We start from the raw sequence: 25,541 nt of genomic DNA, 5'->3' as shown, positions 1-25,541 counted from the left end.
GTAATGGTTGCGATCACCCTGGCGCTGCGCAGGAGAGGCAGCCAACTACTCGCATTCCGAGAACACCAACCCGCAGTCGGTGGACGGAGGCGGCGGCTCGAGAAAAACCGAAGGCAGAGGGGGCGGCAGGGAGGGTGAAGCAAAGCTGCCAAACGGGCGGTGCATTCTGGGAGTTGTAGTGTCCGCGGCGCGGCCTCCTTTAGCCTCCACCGGGCTCTGCACTCCATCTCCCAGCCGGCCCCGCGCCGCGGAGGAGACGAACGGTGGGCGTGCTCGCTGCTGGGCTGCTGCTGGGGGAGGGGACTGGGGTCGAGAAGCTGCAGCGGCCGCCTTCGGGAGACGTTAGCCGCCGTCCGCGCCGGCTGAGGGACCCCCCTCCCCCCACTCCTCTCGTACCACTCCCCGGGCGGGTGACGACGAGGGTCGTGTGTCCGCCGCGCGTCCCCGTGCTCACCCTCTCTCCTGTCCCTGGGCGCGCGGCGTCCGCCATGGAAGCACATCCGGCGGTCGCCGGAGTCTCCGGACGCCGCGTCCTCGGCTCCCCCGAGCGATGAGAGGCTAGAGGCGCCTCTCCGCGCGCTCCGCGGGCCGGGGAGCGAAGGAGGGTCCGCCGGGCGGGCCGGCCGCTGTGCCCGCCCCCGCGCCGCCCCGCCCCGCCCCCTGGGGGCGCTGCCGAGGGGCGTCCGCCGCCCATGCCGCCCCGGCGCTCCGCCGCCCCCGGCGCCCGCCGCTGAAGCCCAGCACGCGCCGCCGGCCCGCCCGCGCCCGCCGCCCCGCAGCCCGCCTCCGACCGCCGTCCTCTCCCCAAGATGTGGCACAACGTCGGGCTGACCCTGCTGGTGTTCGTGGTCACGCTGCTGATCGTCCTGCTGCTGATGGTGTGCGGTGAGTGGGGCATCCGCCGCGGGGCAGTTCCACACGGGGGTACACACGCCCGCGCGACTCGGGGTGCTCGCTTGTTTTCTCTGTCCCTGTCTCTGTCTCTCTTTTTTGGTTTTAAATGTCGTGGATGGACAAGTGTCTTAAAATCATCCGCTGCCCACGTCGCTCGGGGGAGATGTGCCCCTGACCCAGGACAGGCCCTCTGGCATCCTGGAGAGGGAAAGAACAGGTTCCAGGGCTGGGCATCCTGACTCGGGGTTAAACCAGATACTGCTTGCTTCTCGGGCAGCGTCTGCTCCTGATTGCCGTTCTTACCACTGTCTGCCCAGATTTTAACCTTGGCCTGCATTCGAAGGTGAAGTGATTGGTTATTCCTTGTCCTTTTTTTTTTTTTTTTTAGAGGTTCGGGCCCTGATGATAATGAGGACTTTCCGTTCCTTCATTGAATCAGGGGGTGGGGACAGAGTTGGGTATGAAACCCTCCGTGAAATTGTTTACTTCGAGTTCAGGCTCAAACTAGATTCCCGACAGAAATGTCTAGGCTAGGCAGAACTTAAAAAAAAAAACCCGGCTATATTAAACTTCCAGGGTCAGGTAACCTAACTCTCAGTTTTGTAATAATGGTGCTGTTTTGTTTGCTGTGATTTTTTGACTTTCTTGGGTTGAGACGACATAAAACTTTCTTCTCAGGGTAATATTAGCGTCATTTTAGATCTTCTTGACTTCTGTTATGTACAGTAACTGATAACCACAGGTCTCTGAGCAAAGTGGCTGAGCAGTTGTGAAAATTTGGGAAGTAACTGAGAACCAGATGTCAGTGAGCTTAATTTTTCATAATTCCAATATATTGAAGAATGGGTTCAGGTTGATGCAATAACTAAGCAGAAATAAAAATACATTCATTACATGATGTACTAAATGCTCAGTATCAACTGTGTTCGGAGAAGATATGTGTGCACTTATGCAAATGCCTATGTATGTATTTGTTTTTATGTATGTGTGTGTATATTTTTAATTTTCTTGCTTTAGGAAGGAACCGGAGTTAACAGCCTTTCTTTTCTGATGATAAAACAATTGAAAAGCCTTTCTCGGTTTCCTGCTTGCGACGTCAGGATTTGGGGCTAATTGTAGATATGTGAGATTCTGGAAGTAAAGAAAAGCAGGTCTGTGTGGTTTGTTTGCATGTGGGGAAGGAGGAAAGCATGTAAGCATATGCTTTCTTTTCCAGTCTGAAGATGCGAGCTGCCTGGAAGTGGGGATGTGACACATAGACTGTTCAAAACCTTGGGTAGAATGTTTGCCCAACTGGGGGCATCAAAATTCCCGATTGTTACTACATCATACTTGCTCTCTCAGCTCCGGAGAGCTGTTGAACTTTGATTTTACTCATTTTTCTGAAAATATCTTGCCTTTGGTTTCAGAAAATATTGTGGAATGAGAGGTGAGGTGTGGTAAGTAAAAAAGAACATCTTATTTTGATTGGAATGGTCCAGAACTAATAATAGCTTTATGAAGAAGTAATTCAAGCACTTTTTTTTGTTGCTGTTGAGAGAGCTAATGATGCTCTAGCTTCATGGTTTGACTAGGATGGGCCTGGGGGGCTTGGGGAGGGATGAGAGGTTGGGGGGAAAGATCTGACCAGACTTGAGGCTCGAGAATCTCAGGCCTTGTATTAGTTTGCAGGGATGCCATAGCAAAATACCACATACACTAAGCAACAGAAATTTATGTTCTTACAGTTCTAGAGGCTAGAAGTCTGAGATCAAGGTGTCAGCAGGGTTGATTTCTTCTGAGGCCTCTGTCCTTGGCTTGTGGATGGCTGTCTTTTCCCGGTGTTCTCGCGTGGTCTTTTCTCTGTGTGTGTCTGTACCCTAATCTTTTCTACTAAGAAAGCCGGTCATATTGGATTAGGGCCTCACCCTTATGAATTCTTTTAACCTTAATTAAGTCTCTGGAGGCCCTATCTCCAAATACAGTCAACATTGGAGATTAGAAACCTGTGACTGTCCCAAGAAACTGGTAGCCTACTTTATTTTAAAACTCTGACTGGCTCTTTCACATAGTGAATTCTGATGTTCAAATTCCAGGTTCCTGGGGAGGTTTTCTTTCTCTTGTCTGTATTGGTTGTATGTACTTTTTTGCCTCTCATCCACGCTAAAGTGTTTTCCACTACCACTGTTCACTGAAGTGGCCCTTGTCAAGGTCAGCAACGAATGGTGTCCATATTACCAAGCCCATGGTCACTGGTCACTTAGTCTTAATTGTATTTAACCTCTCATACTCATTCCATATAGGTGAGCATTTCTTCTACGAAGTATTTCTCTTGGCTTTTGTACACGATACTTTCATAGTATTCTTCCGACCACAGCGCCTAATTGTTTACCTTTTTCCTGGCTTCTCATCCCCTAGAATTTCTTAAATATTTTGGATCACAGTCTCTGATAGGAAATACATCTTACATTATTCCCAGTACATTTATAAGTATACAAATTACATCTACCAATCGGTTTATTTATATACATTTATCTGTCTCACTATCATCTTTCTGTCTCTGAAATAAAAATTTTATGGACTAGTACTTGCCCTTACTCTGTGAAATAATGCGTGCTATTTTCTATTATATTTCTGTATTATAATACAAGTATGTGTTTCTATTCCTTTTTCCTTCTGGTCTTTCCCTATGATAACCTTATCTAGTCCTGGAGATTTAAATATTAACTGTAGCTAATGATGAAAATTGATTATCTCCAGCTCTCACTTTTTTCCTGCACCCAAGGCTCATGCATCAAATAGTTTTTCTTAAAAAAATTTTTTTTTTTAATTTTAGAGAGAGAGAGAGAGTGAGCTGGGGAAAAGGAAAGAGAGAGAGAGACTGAGAATCGCAAGCAGGCTCTATGCTTAGCGCTGAGCCTGATGCGGGGGCCCCATCCCACGACCCGTCATGACCTGAGATGAAATCAAGAATCAGATGCTCAACCAACAGAGCCACTCAGGGACCTCAAGTATTTTTTCTTTTCTTTTTCTTTTTCTTTTTCTTTTTCTTTTTCTTTTCTCTCTTTCTTTCTTTCTTTCTTTCTTTCTTTCTTTCTTTCTTTCTTTCTTTCTATTTTTGAAAGAGAGAGAGCAAGCATGAGCTGGGTAGGGGCAGAGAGAGAGAGAGAGGGAGACAGGATCCAAAGTCAGTCATGACCTGAGCCCAAGTCAGACTACCTGTAACCAACTGAGCCACCCAGGCGTCCTCCCCCCGCCCAAATGTCTTTTCTTAATAACACACTTGGATGTCTAAAAAGAATCTCAAACGTAATACATCTAAAACAGACCCCCCCCTTTTTTTTTAAGTTTACTTTTGAGAGAGAGGGAGGGAGAGCTTGCCAGGGAGAGAAGGAGAAAGGATCCAAAGCAGGCTCTGCGCTGTCAGCACAGAGCCCGATGTGGGGCTGGAATCCACAAACCATGAGATCATGACCTGAGCCGAAATCGAGAGTCAGCTGCTTAACTGACTGAGCCACCCAGGCACCCCTTCTCAAGTGTTTTTAACAAAAGAAGCAGTTTCAAAAGTCAATAGCACTAAAGGCATGAAGTAGTTCCCTTCAGTCCTCTGTTTCACTGTTTTGCCTATTTACTTTCATATTCGTAAATAATTTATTCATAGTTAGTTCTTGATTTTGCAACGTAGGCATTATTTATTAACCATGGTAGAGTCCCCACTTCTTTCCTTGCATGCCATTGGTAACGACAGCCTTTGGCTCATTTGAGAGTCAAGATTTATATTTTAACTGTGTAAATAGTCCCTGCTGGTCAAATGATGTAATATGACTTCACTTCCTTTCTTGTATGGTTCTTCATTTTTCCTGAAGTTAACAGTTGCCTTTTCAGTTTACCTCCTAGTCTTACTTTTTTCCTGGGTGCACACTGTTTCCCCCCTTGGTCTCGCTCTGCCATCCGACCCCAGAGCTCTCCTTCCATCTCGCCTCCCCTTGACTTTCTCTGCTGGCACCCTTGTTTTCTGGATCTCATGTCATCATCATTCTCAATTTATAATCTTGTTTTGCAGGAGCACATTTTCTGGTCGCTTTCTGAGAAAAAAAAAAAATGCATGGAAAATAACCTTTTTGAGCTCCTAATGCCTGCCTGAACATATCTTTCATTGATGTCAAAATGTCTAGAAAAACTTTCCACCTTTATACGTGATTGATAATTTGAATACTTGTCAGGTGGTAGATAATTTTCATCCACATTTTAAAAATGATTACTTTATTGATTTCTAGCTTCTTAGGCCTGATTTTAAGAAATCGAATGCCCTCTGTGTCTTTGTCCTTATAAGTAACTTGGTTTCTGTCTCTAGATACTTTCTGGTAGTTTTTTCTATCATTGTTATTCTGAAATGTCATAATTATATGCCTTGGTATATTCTCTTCCTTCCATTTTTCTGGGTCCTTTCAGTTAAAAACACTTCTGTTAGTTGGATGTTGGACCTCATGGGCTGGTTCTGTAGTGTTACCTGTTTATATCCTATTTTTTATCATTTCTCCTTTCCCTTCTGGGATATGTTTTGGGTTTTATCTTCTATCTCTTATGTTTTTATTTCAGTTACCCAGTTTTTAATTTCTGAACTTGTTCTCTGATTGCTTCTCCAGAACCTCTTTTTGCTTTATGCTTTTATATTTTCTCTTTATAAGCATGTTAGTTATACAGTTGACTCTTGAACACGAACCCCCACACAGTTGAAAATCCACAGGTAACTCTTGACTCCTCAAAAACTTAACTAATAGTTCCCTGTCGACAGAAGCCTTATTGAGAACATAGTCAATTAACACATATTTTGTGTATGCATTACAACTGTATTTTTTCAGTAAAGCAGAAAAGAAAATGCCGTTAAGAAAATCATAAGGGAAATACATTTGTAGTACTGTATTTATTGAAAAAATTCTGTGTGTAAATGGACCCGCACAGCTCAAACCTGTATTGCTCAAGGGTCAACTGTAGTTTTTAATGAAGTGTTTTTCTTCTCCCTGCATTGTCTTTGTTTCTTCCATATCTTTTCTTTTGGTTTGTTTGCTTTGGATTCTTTCTGCGATTGGAGATTTTTACAAATGTCTACTGCTCTGTTCTGTATTCATGTTTAAGGGTGAGGAAGTAAAAGTTGGTAATCAAGTCTTAGTGTCAGTTCTGGCAGCAAGTTCTTCTTCTCTAGGAGAGTCCCCAATTGTTGGTGGCTGGAGGTCTCTTCTCCATGGGTATTTCGTGTTTTCCGAGGAGCATCCTCTCATTTTCTGCTTGGGTGCTTTACACTTGGCTGCCTGCGTGTCAGCTTTGCAAATAGACTTTCCGCCAGTCCTTTTTTCTTTCCTCCTCAACCCTCCCGTCTTCCCATCCCAAGTCCTGATCTTTTCCATAGTTCTTGAGTAAATTTTGGCTCCATTTGATATTCGTCTTTCCAGCCGTCCAGACTTTTGTTTCCTTTGCTCTGCCAGATCATTTTACCACCCTTTAGAAAATGTCACTCTTTGCTTAAAACCTATCCTCCTGTGGCTTCCCGTTTCCCTTGGAATACAATCCAGATCCCTTACTGTGGCTGCAAGGATCTGCCTGATGTGGCCCCTCCTGCTTCTCCACTCACCTCTGTTCTCCTCCCCGCCGCTGTCACCTTTCTACCAACAGGCCAGCCTTGTACTCTCCCCAGGGCCTTTGCCCTCAATCTTCCTCTGTCTCTTCACGTGGCTGGTTCTGCATCCACGTTTCACATCCGCTGCTGTCTCAGAAGAGACCTGCCCCGTCCGCTTAGGGTAACTCACCCAGTTACTTTTTATCTCGGTGATCCTTGGTTTTCTGAGCTCTTAGCCCTTTCTGAGGTGAGCTGTTTTATGAGTTTGTTTTCCCCAGTTAGGGTGTAAGCTCCATGAAGACAGGGACCTTGTTTGGCTGGCTCACGGCTCTGTCCTTGGATTTGAGAGTAGTGCTTGGCCTGTAGTAGACCCTCCTATATTTGAAGAAAGAACAAAGAAAGATGCCCCAGTATAAATTATTAAAACTGTTAGCAACAAGTCTTCAGGGTAGTACAAACCAAGGTGGTCTCAAGATGGACAGCCCTCCTATTGCTCAAGATGTACTGAAGGAACTCATTCATGTTCAGGTGCTGTGGCAGTGCTTATGGGTATCCACAAATTAATGAAGCATAATCCATGCTCTTGAGGGCCTTTTACTCCAACGGGGAAGACACTCAAAGAAGGTAACCATATTAGGGAAAGATAGGATAAAATAGGCAGAGAGGGAAAGGTCAGGTAGGACCTGAGGTCTCTGGCTGGGGAAAAACACAAATTTTGGAACAGTTATGGGAGGGTCTGACCACAGCAAACTCCTTCCGGCATAAGGTTCCTCTGAAGAATGTAACAGACCACATACTCCCCCTACCAGGAATTTGACAAAAGACCTAACTAAAAGTAAGTAGTAGACCTTAAAACCTTATGACCCACAGGGAACAGGATGGCCACAGACCGCCCCTCATACAATAGAAAATAGCCAATCAAAAAGGAGTGAGTAGGCTTTTAGAGTTACCCAGGCAATAAAGGTGGCACCTGAGAAGAAACTCGGGGAAGTAGAGAGGCCTGAACAAAACCCTGTAAAACAAAGTCCCCTGCTGTCGTCACAGGCATTCACTTTCAAATGCTCCTTCTCTTAGAGAGCTTTCATACTATTCTTACTTTCTTGCACCCTAATAAACTTTTCCCTGCTGTTCGTTTTGTGTCCACCTCTTTATTCTTCGAAGTGGCAAGACAGTGAATCCCAGGTATTGAAGTTACAAAAAAATCCTGCAATGTAACTTGAGTAAGATCTAGGCTTCTGAGCTCCAAGTTCACATACATGACTCTGCTCCTTTTTCTTGTTATTTAATAGAGCCCAGAATCTTTACCCAAAACAACTCCTTATTTTCAGTTTATGCACAAAACCTTAGGCATTGTTTTTACCTTTCTCATTTATTCCCATTTATGGTCAGATGTCATATGCCCTTTCTTCCCTCAAATATTTGAACCTCTCTTATAAGCATGGTTCTGAGATACAAAGATAACTACCGAAAACCTGGTTCTACCACTAAATCACAAATTCTGGAAGAGGATACAAATTAGTTGTTACTTTCAGCAACAAATTTGTAAGAATCTAAGAAAAGGTCTAAGGTAGGCACACTGTACTTTACATGAAATTCATCAAGTTGGGTGTGTGTACTTATTCCCTGTTGTTACCTGATTTTCAGAGAGAAACAAATGTTTTCTTTGTCCTGTGGCTTGAAGAGTAGTCATCAACTAAGGAATTCAACTCCGTGGGATAATAATATATTTGGTCTTTGTCCTTGATCTCTGGCAAAAAGTTCCCCAAACCCTTAGAATTTTTGGGGGATAGGAGCATCTTTCCTTATTCATAGCATCTTTGGACCATTGCAGGGAGGTGGCTCGGGGTGGGGCCTCTAGGTGGTTTGAGGCCAGGGGCTGGTCATTAAGAAGAACAAATGGGATTAGAGGGTGGCATGTTTCAGCTCCACCCCCTGACCTCCCCACCTCGAGGAGGGAGGGGGCCTGGAAATGGGGTCATAAAAACTCTCAAACAACGAGTATAACAAGCATATCTAAAAGCGCATTCTTGATCTGGGAGCCTTCTCCATCTAAGTAAATGGCAACTTTGTCACTGTCCTTCTAGTTGTCTGTGAGGCCTCCCTAACCTCTCTCTGTAAGATACCCACCTTTCACACACCTGCCCCTTTCCCTCACAATACTTTATTTTTGCCTAGATTTCCTTATTGGGCCAGTATGTTTCAGTAAAGATGGTATTTGGAACATGGCAGGTGTTTCACGAATATTCGAATGAATGAGTAAATGAATGAACGCCTAGTCCTTGAAGCACTGGCTAAGATGAGGTTGTAGATGGAGGCAGGAAGCACCCAGATTGTGGCATTTTATATGCATCGCCTGCAGAATTTATGCTTTCTGATAGACACTGGGGAGCTGAGAGTTTTTTAGCAGGAACTCAGAATTTTATAGGCTGTTCTAGCTACAGTGTGTGGACTGGGGAGGCTAGAAGCAAGGAAAGCAGGTAGGTCAGTATTTAGGGTTGATGAGAGTTTGAAATCAGGAGGCCACGGTGTAGGGGCTGGGAGTGGTCGTGGCCTGACTGTGGCACGGCCTAACAACAGTGATGCCACTTCGTCTGCTCTGTCTGCCCGTGTCTGAAGAGCGTTTGAGATTTGAAGCCGTTAGGTCACGGGAGAGCCTCAGTGGGGGCCTGCAGGAGCAGAGAGAAGCAGCTGTCTGTCTCCGTGGGCACATTCTCCCTTCCCTAGGGGTTGGCTTCCTTGTGCTTCGTGGTTGAACCTGGCTCAGCAGACCCCAGACGGACAAATCTGCAGGCCTGTCTAGTGCCCAGTCCTGGGTTCCTGCTGTGCTGTTCTCCCTCGTCAGGGAGCTAGTGAGCAGAGTTGGACTCTGGCTGATTCAGCTTTAAAGGCAACCAACACTGCCACTTACTTACTAGCTGTGACTTGAGCAGTGCACACAACCTCTACTTTTAGCCGAGTGCAAGTAATAGAATCTGGGAATACGGAGGATCGTATTCGTGAAGAAGTATGAATTAACTATGTGTGGAAAATAGATTTTCAAAGGTTAAGTCTGGTCTTAGACACATAAACTGTCCTTAGATTGAGATGGATGATAATACACATTTCAAAGATAGTGAGAGAATAAGGTAAAACATGTCTGTTGGTCACAGAAAAGGAAGGGCAGAATTTGTTGAGTTTACAACAACATGTATACAGTAGTGTGACCGCCACCACAACCAAGATACAGAACTTTTTGATCACTCCAGGTTCCCTCATGTCCTTTTGTAGTCAGTTCTTCAAGCCCCTGGGAACACTTGCACTGCTTTCCATAGCCATAATTTTGCCTTTTCTAGAATTTAATGTAAATGGAGTCATACAGCATGTCTTTTGTGTTTGACTTCTTTCCCTTAGCACAATGCTTTTGAATCCATCTGTGGTTTTGTATATATCAGTGATTCAGGTTTTCAATTGGTGGATAATATTCCATTGTATGGGTATACCACGATTTGTTTATCCTTTTGCTGATTGATGGATGTTAGGATTTCCAGTTTTGGTTGATACAAGTATTACTATTATTATTAACATTCATTTACAAGTTTTGGTGGGGTATATGTTTTCATTTCTCTGTGAGAAACTGCCAAACATTTTCCATTGCCAACAGCTATCTTGTCAAGTGTCTGTTTACATTTTTTGCCCATTTAAGAAGTTGCATTATCTTTTTATTATCAAGTTGTAACAATTTGGAGGGACAGTCTTTTATCAGATACATGTTTTATAAATATTTTGATGTGTCTTGCCTTTTAATTTTTTTTTTTTACATTTATTTATTTTTGAGACAGAGACAGAGCATGAACGGGGGGAGGGCCAGAGAGAGAGGGAGACACAGAATCTGAAGCAGGCTCCAGGCTCTGAGCTGTCAGCACAGAGCCGGACGTGGGGCTCGAACTCATGGAGCGCGAGATCATGACCTGAGCCGAAGTGGGATGCTCAACCGACTGAGCCACCCAGGCACCCCGCCTTTTCATTTTTAAGTATCATTAGAAGAGCAAATGTTTTGTATTTTAAGTTCCATTGATCAGTTTCTTTTATATTTCATGCTTTTTGAATCCTAAGAAGTCATTGCTTACCCCGGGGTCACAAATACTTTTTCCTATGAGTTTTATAGTTTAGGTTTTACCTGTAGGACTGTGATCTTTGAGGTGATTTTTTTGTGTATGGTTTTTGAGTTAAGGATCAGGGCTCTTTTTTACATAAGGGTGTTTTAGCATCATTTGTTGAAAATGATGTTTTAGCGTCATTTATTGAAAAGGCAGTTGTTGACAATCAGTTGACCCTATATATGAGTTTATTTCTGGACTCTTCTGTTTCAGTGACATATATGTATCCTTATACCAATTGTGTAGGTTATGCAGTGTTACTCTTTTAAAAATGTTTGCTATTCTAGATCCTTTGCATTTCCTTAAGCTTCAGAATCAGCTTGCCAGAATAGACCTATTGAATCTGTAGGTGAAGGTAGAGAGATTTGACATCTTAAGGTTGAGATCCATGACCATATTGTATCTCTTCCTCCTCCTCCTCCTCCTCCTCCTCCTCCTTCTCCTCCTCCTCTTCCTCCTTCTCCTCTTCCTCCTCCTCTTCCTGCTCCTCTTCCTGCTCCTCTTCCTCCTCCTCCTCCTCCTCCTCCTCCTCCTCCTCCTCCCCCCTCTGTCTTCTCCCTCCCTTCCTCCTCCTCCCCCCCCCTTCTTCTTCGGACTTCAATTTCTCTCAGCAACATTTTACGTATTTCAATATATAATACAATTCTTGCATTACTTTTGCCAAATTTAACTGTGAAGGTTTCATATTTTTGGTACTATTGTGTGTGGTACTCATTTAATATTTGCTGCTGATATGTAGAAATATAAATGATTTTCATATATTGACAGTGTATTCTGCAATACTGCGAAATTCATTTAGTTTTTGTAAATTCCATAGGATTTTCTACCCAGAGATTCATATTAAGTGCACATGAAGATTATTTCACCTATTCTTTCCAGTATCTGTGTCTTTTTTAGTTTTTGCTTCATCGTACCTCTCTAGTATAGCATTGAAAGAGCTGAGAGCAGATCTTTCTCCCTGATCTTTCGGAGATAAACATGTCGTCTTTCACTGTACAGTGTAATGTTAGCTGTAGGTTGTTTGTAGATATTCTTAACATTTTTTTTAACATTTATTCAGTTTTTTTTTTTTTTTTCTTCCCAACGTTTTATTTATTTTTGGGACAGAGAGAGACAGAGCATGAACGGGGGAGGGGCAGAGAGAGAGGGAGACACAGAATCGGAAACAGGCTCCAGGCTCTGAGCCATCAGCCCAGAGCCCGACGCGGGGCTCGAACTCACGGACCGCGAGATCGTGACCTGGCTGAAGTCGGACGCTTAACCGACTGCGCCACCCAGGCGCCCCAACATTTATTCAGTTTTGAGAGACAGAGACAGAGTGTGAGTGGGGGAGGGGCAGGGAGAGAGGGAGACACAGAATCCGAAGCAGGCGCCAGGCTCCGAGCTGTCAGCACGGAGCCTGACACGGGGCTCAAACTTCCCAGACCGTGAGATCGTGACCTGAGATGAAGTCAGCCACTTAACCAACTGAGCCACCCAGGCGCCCTGTTTGTAGATATTCTTTATCAGGTCGAAGAAGAAAACTTTCCTTCTTTTCCTAAGCTGATGAAATGTTTTAGAAATCAGAAATGGATGGTGGATGTTTTTTTCAGATGCTTTTTCTGTGTTGAGATGATCATGTTCTTTAGTGTTTAAGTGTTTAAGTCTTAAGTCTTTAAGTGTTTAAGTCTTTAAGTGTTTACATGGTGTCTTACACTGAGTTTTGAATGTTAAAGCAACCCAAGGTTCCTCAGATAGACTCTTTTTATATGTTGATGGTTATCCTTTTCATATGTATTTTTTTGTGTATTGCAGAATTTGTTTCATGAGGAATATTTGTAGCTTTCTTAAATGCTTTTATCTGATTTTGTCCTGAGGGTCCTTCGAGACCTCATCAAAAGCGAGTGGGGAAGTGTTTCTTTTTTATTTCTTGGAAGAATTTACTTAGAATTAGGGTATTAGTTCTCTCTTGCTGCATAACACATTACCACAAACTTAACGGCTCACAAAAACATAATTATTTGTTCACAGTTGCTGCAGGTCAGGAGTGTGGGGATGGCTTAGCTGGGTCTTCTACTGTCCATCTCACAAGTGCAGTCAGGGTGTTAGCTTGCCTCTTACGGCTGTTGGCAGAGTTCAGTTCCTTGTGACTGTAGGACTTGTGGTGGCTTGCTTCTTTAAGCCAGTGGGAGAATCTCTCTGATACCAAGGAAAGCTCAGTGTCTCTTTTAAAGACTTAACACTTAATTCAGTTGGGTCCTCCTAAGATAATTTCCCTTTTCAGTAACTCAGAATCAGTTGATGGGGACCTTAATTGTCCCTGCAGAATCCTTTTACATGTGTCTTAAAACCTCATAAAAGGAGTAACTATCCCATCACCTTTGCTGTATTCCGTTGGAAGTAGGACACACGTTGTGGCCACACTCATGGGGACAGGTCACACAAGAGTTACACGGTGGCTTGACTTCTTTGAGGTTACTAAGCTGTGTCTGCCACAGTTCATACTTTCTTAAATGTCCCGTAGAATTAATCTGGGCCAGAACTTTTCTTTTGGGGAAGGTTTTAACTACAAATTCAATTTTTTAAATAGACATTGGGCTACTCTCGTCTGTTTCTTCTCAAGTGAGTCTTTATAGACACAAAGTGGACATTCATAGAATGAGTATTTTCTCATTCTTTTAATATCTGTAGCATCTGTGATGATGTCTTCTCTTTCATTCCTGATATTGGTTATTTGTGTCCTTTCTCTCTTTTTTCACATGATTAGTTTGGCTAGAAGTTTATAAATGTTATTGATCTTTGCAGTGAATCAACTTTGGTTTCATTTTTTCTCCCTGCTATTAGTTGTCCATATTCTATTTCATTGCTTTATGCCGATATCTTTATTTTCTTCTACTTATCTTTTTTAAAAAGTCAATCAGCCTTTCTTAAAAAAGTTTTTTATGTATTAATTTTGAGAGAGAGTGAGAGAGTGTGTGTGGCATGAGTGGGGGAGGAGCAGAGAGAGAATCCCAACCGGGCTCTGCTCTGTCAGTGCAGAGCTCTACGTGGGGCTTGATCCCACAAACAATGAGATCTTGACCTGAGCTGAAATCGAGTTGGGTGCTCAAAACTGAGCTACCCAGGTGCCTCTCTTCTACTTACTTTGAGTTTAATGTGTACTTCTTTTCCTAGTTTCTCATGGTGGAAGCTTAGATGATTGATTTTAGGCCTTCCTTTTTTTTTTTTTTTTTAAATGATGAAATAAATTTCTTTTTGGGTATTGCTTTTGATTAAAAAAATTATTCAGTTCAAACTAATTTTAGTTTCGCCTGTGAATTCTGGTTTGAATGGATTATTTAGGAGTATGTTGCTTAAATTTTGAATATTTGATTTTTTTCCATATATCATTTAGTCATCCATTTCTACTTTAATTTTTGTTATGGTCAGAAAATACGTTTTGTATAATAACATTTAAGAGAGTTTACTCTTGGGTGCCTGGGTGGCTCAGCTGGTTCAGGGTCTGACTTCTGCTCAGGTCATGGTCTCGCGGTTCGTGGGTTCAAGCCCCATGTCGTACTCTGTGCTGACAGCTCAGAGCCTGGAGCCTGCTTCGGATTCTGTATCTCCCTCTCTCTCTACTCCCTGCTCGTGCTCTGTCTGTCTCTGTCTCTCAAAAATAAATAAATGTTACACAAAAATTTTTTTAAGAGAGTTTACTCTTAAATTTATTGAGACTGATTAATGGTGTATTTCGGTGAATGTTCTATATACACTTGAAAAGAATGATTATTCTACAGTTATTGAATAGAATGTTCTGTACGTGTTAGGTCAACTTGTTTGATAAGGTTGTTCAGTATCTTTAAGCAGTTCTGTCCACTTGTAACTACATTATGTAGTAGGCATCTTCAGAGCCATGAAATGGCTTAATTGGTGAAGGTCATTAAACCCTTAAACTCATGGGTGGTTTTTTCTGTGTGTTGGGTGCTGAGAGGATGGAGGCTGGTTGATTTGATTTGTGTATCTACTCTTTGCCAGACATGCTCAAGACATAGGGAATAGAGTGAAAGACACTGATAAACCATACCATTTCCTTGTCTTAAGAAACTTTTGCCTTGGGGGGAATGAGAGACAGTCAGTTATTAATGCAATGAGGACGAAGTGAGCACCCAGTGTTAAAGCCATCACCCAAGATAGCACCACACTGAAGAGACAGTGCAGTAGGAAGGTTTAAAAGTTATGTATCAATGATGCTTAAAACCCTTAATAACAGTGGTAGTAGCCCTGCATCTATAGAGTTTGCCCTAGAGAGGAAGAGACTGGAGCCTAGGCAATAGTAACAATGGTAGTAACAATTCATATACGTTTATTATGTGCCAGGCATCTTTTTAGCCTATTATATATATTCTTTTTATTATCAGTGTCACTCTCTGAGAGTAGGTACTGTTATCTCCACTTCACAGAAGAGGAAACTGAGGCACGGAGAGGTGAACTGGCCCAAGTTGCAAGTAAGTTGTTGAGTTAGGATTCATGGCCAAGCAGTGCGGCTCCAACATGCATATGAGCTATAGGAGATTATGCTGATAATCCAGTTGGCAGATAATAAGGTTTTGATCTGGGATAGAAAATGGCACTGGGAATGTAGAGAAGGAAACAGATGGAAGAGGGTTTATTGAGGTAGAATATTATATAGCACTGAGGTAAAGTAGAGGAGGGACAATGTGCTGAAAAGGAACTACTGCTCACCAGAGAGATGGGGAGAGGATATAATACCCATTACGGAAAGAAGAAAATCAGAAGGAGCTGTTGTTCAAGCCAACCATTCCTCCCTCGGGTTCAAGAAAGGTGGAAGGCATGGAGGGAAAATTTGGTTATCATTTGTAATAGAGGTAATATTTGGATCTGTGAGAATGTTGTGGTCACCAATGAAGAAAATAGGAAAGAGGAGAGGTTTCAAAAGGCAACTTAAAAAATGTTGTGTTTATTGGGTAAAAGAGTTTTGAATGTGGAGGTATTGGTGGTTCAAGCTTGTGTTGATTCAGTAGTGGTATTTCCAGGGGCTTGTAACTTAGTGTTGCCCAGTGGGTCATTACCAAAGGGGCGGGCGGTAGAGGGAGTATTGTGGTAAGAGGTGGAAGAGCATGGCTCTATTTTTACTTAGCCTGTGTCCATGGCCTTGAATATATTATCTTAGAAGTGAGCCTTAGCTACCTTCAGATTAAACTAAAAATCAGTCACAGGGTTGAAAGTGGAAAAAAGCTTTGTACAAATGGAGACTGGTATTGAGCCAGGTAGTTAACCACTTCGATACCATCACGAAGGTGAGATTATGTAACTGCATTGGACTGATTCCACCAAGACAAGAATTTGTGATTATACTGTAGCTGGGCTTTTGACCTGAAAAGATCTTGGGTGGTGATATCAAATTCTCATTCTCTAATTGATGTTTTGTGTTTAAATCTGAACTGGTGATTCTGTCCTTCAGCCATACTTTCACCACAAAAATCTGTGATATTTGATACACTTTTAAAATTCATTGCTCTCTTTTGCCTAGCTGGCTTTCTTCAGTGGTTGAGTCACTTTCTCTTATTTTCTTATCTAGAAAATAGGGATAATGATTCCTAGTCTCATTAATTCAGAGTGTCATTGGGAGGATTAGAGGAGACGTTGAATAGAAAAGCACTTTGTAAAGGGAGAACTCTATAATTACAACCGTCCCTTGGGTTTGTGGTGTGTTGATGGTGTTGGTTCATCACTCAGGTTCATCTGCTATCACCACCCTTCTGCTGCCAGCACGTTTATCTTGCACAGGAAAACAACGTACGATGTGTTTCATGAAATTCGTCCTTTGAGCTAATAACGCTTAATTGTTGGCACACGCAAGAGAGTGCTCATTTGCTTGTCCCAGAATATACACCCTGTGTTGCCAGCCAGTGTTTCTGACATACAGTGCTTACCAGTGTGAGACCAGCGAGGTGCAGACTTGCCTTTGAAACTGTGAAAAAGTGCCCCACTCGTTTTAACATGTACACATCTAATTGTGGGCAGTTCTCCTCCGCCACTTCTTTTCTCCCTTCCTCCTTCCCATTTCTCTCTTACTAAATCCCAGGACAAGGCACAAGACACGCATCCCATAGAGTAAGGTTAGGTAGGGAGTTTGTGGTACCTGCACAGCAGGTCTCAGTGGGAGGGATTATATGAGCTGTACTCCCGGGAGAGTTTCTGAGAGTTCCTGTCGGCTGTAGGTGTGCAGGGTACAAGGGTAAGTCCTTTTCAGTAAAAGATAGCCTTCGTAGTGATTATTCTTCCTTTTATCCCACTCCTCCACAAAGATACGTACACGTATCTGGTAGAAGTTAGTCACTAGGGCCCAGAGTCCAAATTGAGCTGGTCTATTAATATGGAAAGTCACAGTCGTAAATCTGAACTGTTGATTCTGTCCTTTGTGTCTGTGATGCCTTTCCACCTCCCGGCACACACTCCCCTCTCCTATTCGATACTGTCTTTCGTCAGTAACACGTAGCTAGAGTGTGATGCTTCATTTTATGTTACGCAACTTCCCATTTGTTTTCTCTTATGTTCATAGTATACAACAGAATGAACTTCAGATTCGTAAGTGTTTCATTAAGTCATTCTGCTAACCGGGTCGTAACCGAATTCTACTTGGAGCAAAGGTATGATTGCTCTTTACGTCCAACTTCTGACCATCCGTTACATCCTTCATTACACATCCATCATCCGTCTGCAGCATCGCCCCCCTTACCAGCGATGCCTGGGAAAGTTTCTTTGTAGCTCCCCCTCATACACTTACTTTGCCCTATTAACGGCTAATGTGGCTCTCGTGGCCTTTTCTCAAGTGGGATCTTCTCTGTTAGATGGCCTGGTCAGCTGGTTTCTTGCCTCCTCCCCACTGCTGATCCACTGCTCATCTTTTTTTTCCTTTTCCGTGGCTCATCTCCATATTTGAGCTGCAACAGCACTCGTGTGTCTTCTTCATTTCTCTTTTCCAAACCTGCATGTGCATCAGAATCATTTAGGGAGCTTTAAAAAAAATGAGTAAGCGCAGTCCTTGGAGTATGATTTATCTGGCATGAGTCTTTGGGAAGCTGTAATTTCTCAAAGCTTCCTAGCAGAGTGTGATGAGTGGCCAGTTTGAGTGATTTTGTTGTGAATGGCTGTAATGTGGTAGTCACCTATCGTTAACGAGGGTCATTCCATTGTATAATGAATGCATTTGAACTTGCCTTGCATTTACATGTGTTCTTTTCTGTAAAAGGGAGAATAAGACTCCCAGCCTTCTCTGATCTCACTCACCCCTCCTTAGGTAAGTAGTTTCTCATTTCAAGAGGTTGAGGACTTCTTGCAGTGTGGACATTCATTAAAGGTTGCACTGTGTTGCAGTTTTGAAGGAATCAGGGTGAGGAGATTGAAGGTTTTGAAGGAATCAAGGCAAGACTATTGAAGGTTTGGGCTAGACTTTATCCATCAGAAGAATTGTCTGCCTAGCTCTGGGATGTTTTGTTTTGGAGTGACTCATTAGTGGAGACTGTCCTCCAGGACTCTGTTGCTAATGGAACTAGAAGAGACAGCTTCACTGGCTTCTTTCTCCAGGCTATCCCATCACCCCCCTGCTGTCGCTAAGATCACACAAATTCTACGTGGTAGGCCCGACAGCCACATTCACAATACCCAACAGAGGAAATGCACACTGGCCCTGGGGCTGACATGTGACCCAAGTTGGGATAGAGATTCCAGGGTTTTATTTTATTTTCTTATTTTCTTATTTATTTATTTATTTATTTTTGAGTGTATGAACTGAGAAGTCTTTCATAGAACTGGGAAGAAGCAGCTATGTGCCAGATAAGCCGAGAAGAAAGTGAAGCAAGTGTGTAGAGGGAAACAGATAATGCTGTGAGAACTACCTCAGTTCACAAGAGTCTTCTTGTTCTGTCCCCAGTAAGGGTGCTTCTTCCCATGCATTCTGAGGCTCTCCTGTAAGCTAACAATAAATTCCCTCTTTTTGGTTAACATAAGCCAAGGTTTCTGTTACTTGAAGGAAAAGCCGCTTTATTAACCTAAGAGGAGAGGAATGTGTATATGCCTTTCTACTTTGTATTTGTCGTAAGATCAGTACCAGTAAGGTGCTATAGATGAATAGGTCAGGGCCCCGTTAATCAGCTACCAGGAATACGTGAAGAAACAGTTTAGTTAAACTGAGTGACAGTTTGGCCATTAAATATGTGCAAAGCGTTTCCTTATAGTACCTGTCCCCAAGTCGGACACAAAAAAGTTAGCTAATACGATTTCCATGTCTAATTAACACAGTCAGTGACTATCTTATTAGTTTTATCTGGCACTGTGATAGTACCTCTCTTAGTTTTTTGTTTGCTGAGTCATGCTTTTCCTGGTATATACCCACTGGGGTTTTAATAATGGTTCTTTTTCTAAAATAAATTACAGCCTGTGTGATTGTTTTTTTGTTCTTGATCAAATTGCCTGGAATTTTTGGTGTCATCCTTTGTTCAGACTACTAATACTCTTTGTAGAAGCGTGAGATGTTACTATTCGTAAGTACTGTGATATGGAAACTCCCTTCCCCCACATCTGTCTTCAACAAACTCTATCTCTGTAAGAAGTACTCATTTTACTTGGAGAACAGCTTGTTGAACTTCCCTCACTTTAGTGAATACCACTGCAGTTCTTATCAACACTGCAATTTCTCTCTTAGCTTTGCATTCCTACCCTGTCATTATAGTAGCCCCTGAAAAACAGGCACGGTGAGTATTTGTTCTTTGTGGCCGGCCAGCAGAGGAACTCCGTATCTGGAATTCTCTACCTCACGATTTTTTGTGGGAAGCAGTGTCACTACCCACATGCTCCCCCCTCCACTGCCAGCCCTTGCATAGCTTCCACCCAGACCAGAGTGGGGAGTTTTCTTTTCTCCAGGTTGGGGGATAAACATTAGAGGTGTGAAGTTGGATGGCTTAGCTGGTGCGGGTGAGGAGGGGGTGCTGAGCCGTAACTTACTGCTCTGAACTCAAGCGTCTCGCTGGCAGCCACATTCTGAATTTTGACTCGAGATTGGACCCCTTACATAGGTTGTTGGCAGAGATTGAAAACATTTTTTTGTTTTCTTAAAGTTGAGTTTGTGATCTCGCTGAATGCTTTTGTAGCTTCCCGAACTGACTGTGACAGCTGTCTTCAATTCCTTATGTTGTAGATTTCTGTGCTAGGAGACTTCGCTTTGTCTTAACCGTCGCAAGGGCACTGTAGTGTTTCATGGTGGAGCTCCAGTCATGCCAGCCCTTCACTGTAGTCTCTTTTTAATAAAAAAACTTAAACCTCCCTTACGTTTCTTTATGGTCGTTTTACACCTTGCAGCCACTGTTGGAATCTTTGTGTTTTATGAGGTCAAGACTGTCATCTTTGATAGTCACAACTAATCCAAGAGTTAGGGGTTTTCCTTAGTATTTATTGAAATGAACTGGCTCTGTGATGGGCATTGAGGAGGGCACTTGTTGGGATGAGCACTGGGTGTTGTATGTAAGCGATGAATCACGGGAATCTACTCCCCAAACCAAGAGAACACCGTATACACTGTATGTTAGCCAACTTGACAATAAATTAAATTAAAAAAACAGTTTAAAAAATATTGAAAATAAAAGAAATCAACTGGCTTTAATAATTTAGGCCAATTAATGGCATTGGCGTGTTTAAACCTGCACATCTATAGAGCGTTCATGATTTACTTATAGTTTCTGACTTGTTTTTCCCCTGATTTTCCTGTTTATCAAAATCCATGTGTGTCTGTTGTAGAAAAATTACGTTCAGTACAGGGAAGTATTAACAAACTGTGTAGGGCCCCCATGTCAGTCTACAGATTCACTGTAACCCCTATTAAAATTCTCACGGCCTTTTTTGCAGAAATCAACAGTGCAATTCTAAATTCACATGGGAATGCAGAGAACTCAGAACAGCCGAAACAGCCTTGAAAAGAACAAAGATGGTAGACTTTCACTCTCAATTTCAAAACTTAATACAAAGCTACTGTAATCAAGATGGTGTAGTACTAGCATAAAGATATCGTACGTCAATCTGCGGTCATTTGACTTTTTTTTTTTTTAACCACCCCACCTCCTTATGGTCATTTGATTTTTAACAAAGGTGCCAAACAATTTAATGGGGAAAAGAACAGCCTTTTCAACAAATGGTTCTGGAACAACTTGGTACCCATATGAAGAATGAATGAATTTGAATCTCTCATACCAAAATTAACTAATAAAATGGATCGGACCTAAAACTAAAACTTTTAGAAGAACACAGGTGTAAATCTTTATGACCTTGGGTTAGCCATTGGTTCCTTAGATAGGACACCAAAAATAGAAGCAAGCAAAGAAAAAATAAGTTGGATTTCATCAAAGAAAAAAAAATGATAAATTAGGTTTCATCATAATTGAAAACATTTGTACTTAAAATGACATTGTCAAGACAGTGAAAAGACAACCCACAGAGTGGGAGGAAATGTTTGGAAATCGTATCTAATAAAGGTCTAGTATCAAGAATATATAAAGAACTCTTACAAGCTAAAAAGACAAACAACCTGTTTTAAAAAGTAGGCAAAGGAATTGAATAGATATTTCTCCAAAGAAGATATGCAGATGGCCAGTAAACACGAAAAGATGCTCAACGTCTTAGTCACAAGGGAAATGCAAGTAAAAGCCACAGTGCTACACCCACTAGGATGACCGTAATGGAAAAAGTGGACAATAAAAAGTCTCGGTGAGGATGTAGAGAAAGTGGCACCTCATGCGTTGCTGGTGGGGATATAAGGTGGCACAGCCACTTTTTGGAAGACGGCTTAGCAATTTCACAAACGGTTAAGCACAAAGTTACCATATGACCCAGTAGTTGTACTCCTAGTTGGACTGTTGGGTGTCCAAGAAAAATGAAAACACGTCTCTTCAAAAACTTGTACAGAAATGGCCCTTGCACCCAAAAGCAGAAACGCTTTTTTGTACCAGCCCCAAAGTAGAAGCTACCCAAATGTCCGTTCACTGTTGAATGGTTAAACCTAGTGTGATGTGTCCATGCACTGGAATACTATTCAACAATAAAAAGGAATGGAATGATGATGCCTGTAACAATGTGGATGATGAACCTTGAAAGTATACACGGACTGGAGGAAGCCAGACAGAAGACTACATATTGTGATTCCATTTATATGAAATGTTCAGAATAGACAAATCCGTAGAGACAGGAAAAAGGAGACGAGTGGTTGCTAGGGGCTGGAGGGGAAGGACATGGGGAGTGACTGCTGATGGATACGGGGTTTCTTTTGGGGTCAACGAAAATGTTCTGGGCGGACACTGACCACGGTGATGGTCGCACAACCTTGTGAATAAACTATAAACCACTGAATTGTATACTTTAGAAGAGGCAATTTTATGCTATGTGAAACACATCTCAATTAAAAAAAAAGATAACTGACAAAATAGAAGGCACCTCAGATCCCACTGCCCAGGACTTAGGTGCTACCACAGCTTAGGTGCACGAAGCATTTTACAAAATGCTTACTCAGTGCTGGACTCCTGAGCCCTGTATGTATCTTCTCATTTAGTTCTTACAGCAGCTTCGTGAGTCTTCTGTCAGAACTGGGACTCCTGACTCCAGAGTTTTTTCTGCTAATTCTCTGTGCCTGTGTTTACAAAGAATTTTGGGTAAAGACAAGAGCATGCTACTTTGGAATTTTATTAAAATACTGTTTTACAGAGTTCAGTGCTTAACTCACAGTTGGCCAAAATATATTTGTGGTGTGGTTTGGTTGGTTAGCATTCAGCAGTTTAGGAAAGCGAATACTTGGGAAATAGGGTTAAATCCCTGAAGTCTTTTAATACCAAGGAGCTTACGTTGATCTTTTTCTTTCTTTCTTTCTTTTTTTTTTTTTTTTTCCTTCAGAGATTGCAAGAAAGTAACAAGTAGAATTAGAAATTTCCTTCAGTGGCCATTCATCCTGGTCTGGTGTAATACTGGGGGTAGAAGAGGTGCTTGGATTTTGTTTTCATAAAATGCTCCTCATCAGGATATGCTGTGATCAATTGCTTTTCTGCTAGAGTGTATAAAGTGGAAGGCACAGTGAAAGGCACTCGCATGGAAAGCTTTGTTACAGTGGTTACTTTTGTTTGTTTTCATATACTCTTAACATTTCAGAGCAACTATCATGGGTTCACAGGTTTTATCCTGTGCACTCATTTATTGATTGATCCTTATTTGTGGGCACCTAAAACGTAGTGAACTTCAAACTTCTCGTAAAACAAACAAAACTTGGTTAGTGATTTTTTTTTTTTATTTGTAAGTAGAGTTGTTCAGACTTTTTAATGACTCTGACATGAAAATGCCATGTTTTTAAAAACCTTGAGCCTCGATAGTGGTGCTCTGGCTTTATTCTTTTGTCATGTAATGAAAGAAAATGTATTAATTTTCTTTGAAAGTTTATTATTTCTAGAAACTTATGAATAGCTTGAGTCTGATGGAAGTTCATTTTTGTTTTATTTATTGATTTTGAGAGAGAGAGAGAGCAAGAGAATGGGCAGGGAGGGGCAGAGAGAGAGAATCCCAAGCACACTCCCCGCTGTTTGTGCAGAGCCCGATGCGGGGCTGGAACTCATGAACTGTGAGATCGTGACCTGAGCCGGAACCCAGGGTCGGACGCTTAACCTACTGCCGAAGCCCCCAGCGCCCCTGACCAAAATTCCTACTGAAGTGCGGGTGCCCCTGCCATGGCATGGCCTTCACCTTGCAGTTGAAGGAGACTTGGTTTTAGTAAATATTAGCACTGAGATGTGAATGTCCAAGGAAACGCAGAGTGTATTCTTTTTTCCCCAGAAAAGTGCTCTCAGAAATTTGACTCTAATAAAATAAACACTTGGACGTAGATATCATAATCTCATCATAATTTTAATGTAGATGGACCAAGCTTGGATTCTAAATTCCATGAAGGCAGAAACTTTTTACCACCCTTGTATAATGTAAGAGTTTATTCTTACTCCTTGTCTGTAGTAAATGCTTAATAAATGTTTGTTATATAAAAATATATTTGTAATCACATATATATTGGTATTTTACATACTGTTTGGTGAAATACCCCCATGCCTATACAATTAACTAGAATGTTCTCAATTGATAAAATTGCTTGTAATAATTTTTCTTAATGTTTCTGTCTCTTTTTAGGTTGGTATTTTGTATGGCATCTTTTTCTATCGAAATTCAAGTTTCTGCGGGAACTGGTGGGAGACACAGGATCTCAGGAGGGAGATCATGAGCCATCAGGCTCTGAAACAGAAGAAGACACTTCGTCATCCTCACACAGGATCAGATCTGCTCGCCAAAGGAGGGCACCTGCTGATGAAGGCCACTGACCCCCAGCCCTCGTCTTGTACTAGTGAATGATGAAAGGCAGTGAGGAGCCTCTGTCTTTAATGACTTGGCTTTGCATTTTTTTTTACTTGGATTTTAAGTCCAGTTGGAAAAAAAAAAAAAAGATTTATATGTAAGCCATATGAAAATAAAGGGAATTAAAACCAAATCAGACCATTGCAAATTCCATCTTAAAGAATAATCTTGTGCTTCACTAGCTTTCCACTTACATACTTACTACTCTTTGCCTCCTGGGCTTATTTTCTTGCACTGGTGTGAATCTGGCAAACATTACAGGCTTGAAAAACCATATTTTATTAGTTCTATAACGTATGTTGTGTTTTTGTTTTTGTTACCACATGTTAACCTTGTCTGAAAGTGGGATGTAGCTCATGGTTACCGTCAGCCAGGAGATGGTTATGATGGAGTTACCCAGCCCGTGCATGTGTGCACGTACTAATAGCTTGTCCTAGACAGCGTCATCACTGTGTTATTGGTGTCAAATGAGTCAGGTTTAAGAGGCATTTAAAAATGTCTTCAAAAAGATTGCACTATGATTCAGCATTGAAACGAAAAGTTATCGTGTACGCAGAAAAGCATGGAAACAGGGCAGCCGGGCGCACGTTCGGTATTAGCGAAGCCAACATCCGTCGCTGGAGGAACGACCGTGCTTCCATATTTACTTGTAAAGCGACAACAAAATGCTTCACGGGGCCTAAGAAAGGAAGATACCCACAAGTGGACGAAGCTGTACTATGTTTTGTTGGTGAGATGCGTGCAAAAGGATTGCCTGTCACGCGCCAGGCAATGCGGTCGAAGGCGGGAGAAATTGCCAAAACCCTGGGAATAGACGAAACAAAATTCAAAGCGACGAGAGGCTGGTGTGATCGATTCATGCGCCGAGCAGGACTGTCTTTAAGGCGTCAAACATCGTTTTGCTCCAAGCTGTCTGCTGACGTGAAACAGAAGGCCACGGTGGAACACCCTTTCAAGAAACGCTGCCTCCCCAGTGCTCTGGATGACACCAAGGGTGCTGTTCTGTGGAAGCGAGCAGACCTCCGCGGCTGTGGTTGGAGAAGTGATTCAGAAGAGTTGGACTCAGAATATGAAGTTATAGTTATAACTTAACCAGTTAATTCATACACTTTCTTCAGGTATGTGCAAGGTTGGTGTGATAAAAACCCGTTTAACTCTAGAACAACGTTTCACTAAACACCAACATTCTACATGCTAGGAAGGCATTGTGTCGGTTTAATTGCCTGTTTTTTCTTAGTGGTACACATGGTGCCTCCTGCAGTAAGATGGTATCTTACAAAATAGTTTGTAAATTTATTTTCCTTTGTTGGATAGCGGTTATTTATTGGGGAACTTCGTCCTGACTCTTAGGCTGTTACAGTGGTCCTCTAGGAGATACAGTTTTTTTTTGCAACCTATTCAAGGTTTTAGAGTAGTAATTTAGGCATCTAAGAACTGTCTTCTACTTCAGGAAGAGGATTAGTTTCTCCCTTTTGTGTGGGAGGACTTCATGCTCAAGGCATGCGTTGTGG

General features: G+C 42.3%; 1 protein-coding gene across 1 annotated transcript; it reads left to right on the top strand.

The window, feature by feature from the left end:
* Nucleotides 1-737: 737 nt before the first annotated feature.
* SMIM13 (small integral membrane protein 13) lies at nucleotides 738-24,158 on the top strand. Its single transcript, XM_043590827.1, has 2 exons — nucleotides 738-885; nucleotides 23,809-24,158. Exons 1-2 carry the CDS (start codon nucleotides 810-812, stop codon nucleotides 23,994-23,996), a joined length of 264 nt encoding a protein of 87 aa, XP_043446762.1. The 5' UTR covers nucleotides 738-809; the 3' UTR covers nucleotides 23,997-24,158.
* The last annotated feature ends 1,383 nt before the right edge of the window (nucleotides 24,159-25,541 follow it).

This window comes from Prionailurus bengalensis, chromosome B2 (genome assembly GCF_016509475.1).
Source record: "Prionailurus bengalensis isolate Pbe53 chromosome B2, Fcat_Pben_1.1_paternal_pri, whole genome shotgun sequence".
Taxonomy (NCBI): domain Eukaryota; kingdom Metazoa; phylum Chordata; class Mammalia; order Carnivora; family Felidae; genus Prionailurus; species Prionailurus bengalensis.
Note: the sequence above shows the minus strand (reverse complement) of the source record. Positions and strands in the feature narration are given on the sequence as shown.

Coding starts and splice junctions, on each gene's coding strand:
- SMIM13 (XM_043590827.1), top strand. CDS start 810: ATGTGGCACAACGTCGGGCTGACCCTGCTGGTGTTCGTGGTCACGCTG. Junction 886..23,808: donor CCTGCTGCTGATGGTGTGCG/GTGAGTGGGGCA, acceptor GTCTCTTTTTAG/GTTGGTATTTTGTATGGCAT.